This window comes from Onychomys torridus, chromosome 10 (assembly GCF_903995425.1).
Source record: "Onychomys torridus chromosome 10, mOncTor1.1, whole genome shotgun sequence".
NCBI lineage: Eukaryota > Metazoa > Chordata > Mammalia > Rodentia > Cricetidae > Onychomys > Onychomys torridus.
In genome coordinates this window covers 42,860,977-42,867,981 of record NC_050452.1, presented here as the reverse complement: position 1 = coordinate 42,867,981, position 7,005 = coordinate 42,860,977, and the positions used below count along the sequence as shown (strand labels likewise).

At 50.9% G+C, this 7,005-nt stretch overlaps 1 protein-coding gene across 1 annotated transcript; it reads right to left on the bottom strand.

Moving 5' to 3' along the window:
• Nucleotides 1-1,035: 1,035 nt before the first annotated feature.
• Nucleotides 1,036-5,566, bottom strand: Phox2b (paired like homeobox 2B). The gene is made up of 3 exons (XM_036200293.1): nucleotides 5,143-5,566; nucleotides 4,116-4,303; nucleotides 1,036-3,298 (listed from the first exon to the last, which is right to left on the bottom strand). The coding sequence occupies exons 1-3, from the start codon at nucleotides 5,381-5,383 to the stop codon at nucleotides 2,783-2,785; spliced, it is 945 nt and encodes a 314-aa protein (XP_036056186.1). The 5' UTR covers nucleotides 5,384-5,566; the 3' UTR covers nucleotides 1,036-2,782.
• Between the last annotated feature and the right edge of the window lie 1,439 nt (nucleotides 5,567-7,005).

Here is a 7,005-nt window from a genome sequence, read left to right as displayed (position 1 = left end):
TTAAGAAAGAAAAGAGTGGTGTGTTGGGGCTTTCCGTTATGGCTGTCAGAACACACACACACACACACACACACACACACACACACACACACCCGCCTGCTTCCAATCTAGCTAAAAGTCTTAATTTTCCCTTTGAGTGAGTTGCTTACAGAGTATATTATAGTTCACCAAGTCATGTAGTCTTAGTAAAACTGGTAGGAACCAGTCACTCAGCCTCACTCAGAGTTAAGGCCAGGATGGGATCTAGGCAAGTGTGCACACAAATCCCTAAGTAATGCTGATGTTTCAGGTCTGGGAGCTACACGTTGAGAACCACTTGAATAGTTGATGGGGAGGTTCTGGGGTTAGGTTCTGGGCTCCAAAGGTTGGCATTACCTTTTGTCAACGGGAGGACTCTTGGGTTGTGTAGCCTCTCCATTAGCATCACGGTCCTGCGCCCTGTTCAAAAGGAATCGCGCCTGCTGTGTGGCCCCAGGTGGACAGGAAAGGGCACAAAAGCACAGTTGTGATGGGCAGGGCCTCCTGAAGTCCAAAAGTTAGTTCCTCCAGCACACCATTACAGCAAGCTGCTGCCGGTCCAGAAGCCCTGCCCCTTGACCACCGAGAGGCACTGGGAAATCTCTGGGTGGCAGCAGTTGGTGAGGCCTGGGGATTCCGGATTACCCAGAGCTAAGGTAAAGATAGATCCTGTAGGCTTCTGCACACAGAACCCTAGCTTTCACTTCAAGCCCACTTCAGAGACCAGTTCTCCAACCGAGCCTCAGATACTCAGCAGTGGCCAAGAGCACCCTGTGTACACTTTTATTGGTGGTTGATGTTCCTCCCGAGAAATAAATTTGTATAGAGCAGAAGCGCCCCTGTTCCCCAAGCACCAAAATTCAGGTTTGGCTCAATTTGAATGCTTGAGTCTACAAGTCAAGTACTGGGATTAAAAATTCAGCCCTCTCAATGCTTAGCGACAATTCTTCTGCCCGTGTTAACACTTCAAATTAGATGGATTTAAACAAGACTGCAGAGAAAATCCAGAGAGTTCAATTGCTTATACTTGCTTTTTGTTTTTATTATCAACAATCAAGTTAATGGTACACTCTTGGAAAACTATATGCACATGTAGAAATATTTCCCCTTTAAATAGAAGCATTCATTATAACACGTATAAATAAATTTGAAAATCTGAAAACATAACTTATGACGCTTATGTTCACAAACATAGTCCAACAAGAAGAAAATGAAATCAGACATACATGCACCTGATAACAAAAATATATACCATTGTCTGAACCTGGTCTCTCTAAACACAAAGGAATTGAACCCGTGAGAACCTTATTACGCCATAAAGACACACCATAGAGACTACGAGAAGAGAAACATCAAATTGTCACGTAGAGGAGACGGTCTGTACTGAGTAACACGATACATTTGAGTCACAGAACACAGCTGTAGAAAGACACCGAAAAGTTAAAGCCTCAACATCCAACTAATATCTATAGTTTGTGCCTTTTAAAATAAAATAAAATAAAAATCCCAACAGAGATGTCTAAACTGCGCATCAATATACAGTCCGTCCACCCTACAGGATGAGTCCAGCTCGGATCACTCAATCAGAAATGCAAGCCGAGACACTTTCTGCAAACGTGTGTGGTGTGTGTGCCTTTCCCGTGCTGGGGAGATGTCTCTGCAGCAGCCAGCTCCGTGGGACCGCAACGGACTCCGATGCAAAGCAGTGCCAGAAAGTTCCGTAAAAGCTGGTGGGAGAAGAAAATGCCGGTGGGGGATGGCAGGAGAGAAAAACCAGGAGCGCTGTGAAATAGGAGACACGGTTTGCAGAGTTTGAGGATGAAAAGGCATCTCATGTACAGGGCATCTTTCAGGGCCAAGCGGCTGCAAAGATTCGGGTTTGGGGATAGCAACGGTGTGGCAATCAGTTGCGCTAATGGCAAGATGGTTTTCCAGCGGCGGTGAGGTGGGGACAGGCAAGCGGGCTCCGGAAAGTCACTTTAGCTGCCGGGACAGTCTGAGTGAGCCATCTCTGCGGTGGCCGGAACCCAAGGACCTGAGGGGAACCAGGCTGGAACGGCTGTCAGCATTCCTTCCTAAAGAGTCACCGGAGTCTGTACAGTTGTGAGCATGAGAATTTAGGGGTTCACAAGACCAAATCCTCAGTACTAGCCACAGCCCTCCCTTGCCCACTTTGTATTTTTAACTTGTCCCCTCCGTGTGGATCTTTTTAACTTTCGTGATTTGTTTTATTTTACTTTTTTTTTTTAATCTTTTATCGTTGCTGCCTTCCGAATTTTTAATTTGTTTCTAAGAAGTCGCTGAGTTGGTTGTGGCGCCCCCATCTCTCCCTATCACCTACTTGGGGCCACAGACACACATTCTCCGAGACGAACATACACCCGACACTCAGACACAGCCCCCTGAGAGTGCCCCCGAAGTCCAGGCCACGCTGCTCACACCCCCTGGGCAGCAGGCGGAGCCCCGTCCAAAGCGCGGCCCGAGGCAGGTGCGAAGCCGGGGAAGTTTTTTTGTTTGTTTTGTTTTGTTTTGTTTGGGGGGGAGGGGGAGGTTGAGGAACGGGGTTGGAGTGGGATGGAAATGGGGGCGACGTCATTTTTTTGTTTTTTTCGTTATTCGAATCGCGATCATTTTAGGCCTTCGATGGAAAAAAAACAAACAAAACCAGCCGCTGGCAGCAGCGACACTAGCCTTGGGTTTACCCACTCGCCCACTCGCCAGCCCGAGCCCGGGCTCGCCCGCCGCCGCCGCCGCAGATCGCAGATCAGAACATACTGCTCTTCACTAAGGCGGCCTTGGCACCGTTGGGTCTTTGGAGCGAAGATAAGACGCTGGCGAAGGGGCCCCCAAGCGAATCCGGGATGGAGGTGATGGGGCCCGGGCCGGGAGCCCAGCCTTGTCCGGGGCCCCCGGCCGCAGCCAGGCCTCCCGCCGCCGCCGCCGCCGCCGCCGCTGCCGCCGCAGCCGCCGCAGCAGCCGCCGCCGCCGCACCGCCCTTGCCGGGTTCGCCTCCCGGGCCCCCTGGGCCCGCCGCCCCCGGAGCTCCGGCCGGGCTGGGCCCGCCGCCGCCGCCGCCGTTTGCCCCGCAGCTGGGGGTCGGGTTGGGGTTGGGTCCCGGCCCCCCAGTGCTGTCCGGATCGGTGCTCTTGGCCTCTTTGCTCTCGTCGTCCCGGGAGGAGTCAGACTTCTTGCCCGAGGAGCCGTTTTTGGCTGCAGCGGCCGCTGCGGCTGCCGCGCGCTCCTGCTTGCGAAACTTGGCCCGACGGTTCTGGAACCACACCTGCCCGAAGAGAGGGGAGGTGATGAAAGCCCGGGAAGGCAACCAGAAGGCCAAGTGGCGCTTGGGACGACCTACTTCGTTTCAGACGTTACACACACACACACACACACACACACACACACACACACTTCGCTGTATGAATGGACCATTGACACCACAGCGAACCGTCTTAGGGCTCAGACACCGTCAGGGGCAGGTTCAAGCCGTTCTTTTGATGTAAAAGCGCGCTGTCTGCTCCTAGGCAAGTGCCTTCCACTTTGGTGACCGCTCATCCACTGCGGACCAGCTCCAGAACGTTCGCTCCTAATAGCTAGGTAGGGACGGTCCCTTCACGAATCTGATTCATCAGTCGTAGTTGCTAGGAAGCTACACCGCGTACCATGGGCGCTAGGGTTTTCAAGGCGCTTGAGTTAAGAGGCACTTAGCAACCGAAGCAGGACAGCTAGGCTGACCGAGACACAGGCAAAGTCTGCTGCCTTCCTTCCACCCGGCACTTCCCAACTCCCAGACCCTTGCTCTGGTGGGAAACACTTTTCTCCCTCCCCTGGAGCTGAGGACCGAGCCCAGGCCCTTGTGCTTGTTAGGCAAGTGCTCTACCACTGAGCTAAATCCCCAACCCCGGTGGGAACCACTTCGCGGCTGTGAATAAATTGCCCAGAGTGCGTCTCCTAGGCCCACCTCGTGCGCACGCACGCTCACAGCGTTCCAAATCTCATTCCTCTGGCCCGCCCTGGGTCCCTTTGGAACTCAAAGCATCAGCATCCGGCATCTAGCATCCACCCCTCACCCGACTGCTGCGGCACTCGGTCTCCTGTACCTGGACTCTGGCCTCGGTGAGGTCAATCTTCAGCGCCAGCTCCTCCCGGGTGTAGATGTCCGGGTAGTGCGTCTCCGCGAAGACCCTCTCCAGCTCTTTGAGCTGCGCGCTCGTGAAAGTGGTGCGGATGCGCCTCTGCTTGCGTTTCTCGTTGAGGCCGCCGTGGTCGGTGAAGAGTTTGTACGGAACTAGAGGAAGGTGACAGAGGAGGCTAGAGTGAGCAGAACAATCAGGGGTTTGGGGGCCGCCGAGCCAGAACGCGGGGACCCAAGGTCAGAGAGCCCGGGAGCCGCTACGGGACGCCAGCGGCATCTGGAAGGAGTTTTAGTAGCGGCGACCTGCCAAGAAAACCCAGCAAATTAGTAATAGACAGAAGCAGGGACTGTGTGTGGGTTCTTGTGGCCCAAGCGCCTTGGGATGGGTTGACATGGCAGGTTGGAGACCACTTGAGCCCCCGAAAGGGGAAGAGTGCATTCAGCAAGAAAACAGTCCAAAATCATCAGCTGGAATAGCAGAAAGCCAGGGACGAAGTTACCCCTAGAGCTTTACTGTTGCAACTTTTCAATTGTCAGAAGTGGACGCCGACCAAAAGTTGGGAGGATAGTGCTGTTAAAAAAAAAAAAACCAATAAATTCCAGAAATGATCATAAAAATGACCGGCCAAAGAGGTGTGAGCCGCTGTCGGTTCTTTAAAAAAAAGAGAGACACCGCCAGTAATGAGCTTTACTCTTTGTTATTTAATTATTTTCTAAGCTTTACGTCTCATCGCAAAGTAAATAAATTATGCCTATCATTTTGGCAGCTTAAGATAATTTTGTTGGCGGTTCGGGTGTGACTAGGATAGTGTAACCCTGTAAGTGAATTACCCCTCCCTGCAATCGCTTCTAACGTGATAAATTCTTTCATTTGTGTAAGCAAATTTCGTTTGGTAAATACTAAACACATTTCCATTTTCAAATGCAATCAAGGCTTCCTATATACGAGCGGAAAGGCAGCTTCTTCCGCGAAGAGAGCTCGCGGTCCTTACCTGCGGCGTACGGACTGCTCTGGTGGTCCCTGAGGGTGCCGAGGCTGCAGGATCCCGGAGTGAGGGACGGGCAGCCGGACGTGGCCCCAAAAGTGGTCCTGATCGGGTTATACTGGAAGCCACTGGCCTGGCTGCAGGAGCTGAAGTCTGCATAGGCTGAAGCCAGGCTCGAGGTGTCCATCCCGGCCATACAGGACTCGTAGGCAGAGGAATTGAGGTAAGAATATTCCATTTTATACATTGAAAAGGCTCTGGATGGCTCAGCCAAGTGGAAAAATGAAATCAAAGATGGGTAAGGAGAAGGTGGCTGCGGCGGGCGGGGAGATGTGCACAGCTCAACGCCTGCCTCCAAACTGGCCTCCTTACTACCAGCAGAGCCTAGTTTTATGAAAAAGCCTCCTATGAGATGCCTTGTCTGAGGTCTCTAGAGCATATAGTCCTCATAATAAACTTGGCTCTTTCCACTTGGACAATAGCAAAGCGGTTGGTCTTATTGCTGGCGCTTTTTACATGACAATAACTCATCCGTCTATTGGGCTGGCACTGGGGAACTGAGCTGTCCAACCTCCCTATCATTGATTCCTGCATCTCTAATTAGAATTTAATACCACACCATTACGCACCGAGCCCCTGATCCTCCCTTCTAACCAGCTCCTGCCCTTTAATTCAATCACGCTACTTGGAAATAATGAAAGTTGGGTGACGATTTTCCCTGATCCAATTTCCAAGAGCTTTTAAGCCTTTTTAACTGATCATATACCTTAGGCATAAATTGAGATAGTGCGTTTTCCCCCTTCTTCGTCTTTTTTTTTTTTTTTTCTTGGTTAGGGAGAAGAAACCTTGATGTCATAGAAAACCTGTTTTGTAAGAGTGTTACACGCTCAATTTAACAACAAGCCTACCCCCCGAAGTGCATGAAATGTTATAAAGACTGGGACATTGGCAAGACTCAGGCGCCCTGTAACGTAGCGTAAGTGGGCCGAGGGGGGTTTTATGTGAACGATAAGGATAAGCTGATTTCTTTAAAATACACCTGGACGAAGGGGATGAGAAAAAAAATAGCATCTTATCAATTGTGTTTCTGCTCGAAGCTTTATATGCTTTCCAGAGACGTGGGCAGACAGCCCCCTTTACAAACGTAAAATAAACAACCGGGTGAAGCTCTCAGAGGTGAAACATCTGGACTCCCTACCGAACGTTTCTCTGCGCTCAGCCTGCTCTGTGTCTGTCTGCATCCGTGCAGATTTGCAGCGGTGTGTGTGAAGCTTCCCCGCGGTGGTTGTTCGTTTTAATTACTCGGTAGCTACCATGCCCAGCATGAAATGCACCCAAACGGGGTCTCCTTTTCCAGCCTTCTACTCTCCCTCCCTTTCTCCTCCCGGTTTTTCAGGCGCTCACAATCCCCTCCAGACTTGGGGTTTCCCAAAGAGGATCTCTGTCCGTTTGCCCTTTGGGTTTTCGGACTTCACTGAGCGGCACCCAACGGCTCGAGGCAGCTCACTTTCCTAGTTCGATTCCTGGGGCTCTTGGGTTCTGGCAAGGAGGCGCAGACAAAGAAACCAGCCGTGATTTGTGGACCTCGGTGGCCCCATGATTTAAGCGGATGGTAATTTTCATTTGGTTCGTTAGACTCTAGCAGAATAAAGGGAAATATTTCATTAAATCCTTCCTCTCGGTGGACAAGAGGGGGGAATGCTTAGTTGAATCGCCGTGTGGTGTAAACAAACCCTGGATATTTTATATGAATTAAATGTGTAGATAATTAGTTTTATTGCATTCATTACCCCCTTTATGTGCTCTGTAACAAGTCAGTAATTAAAGTAACAAACTCATAAAGTCTTTATAGGGGCATTTAGGCGTTCA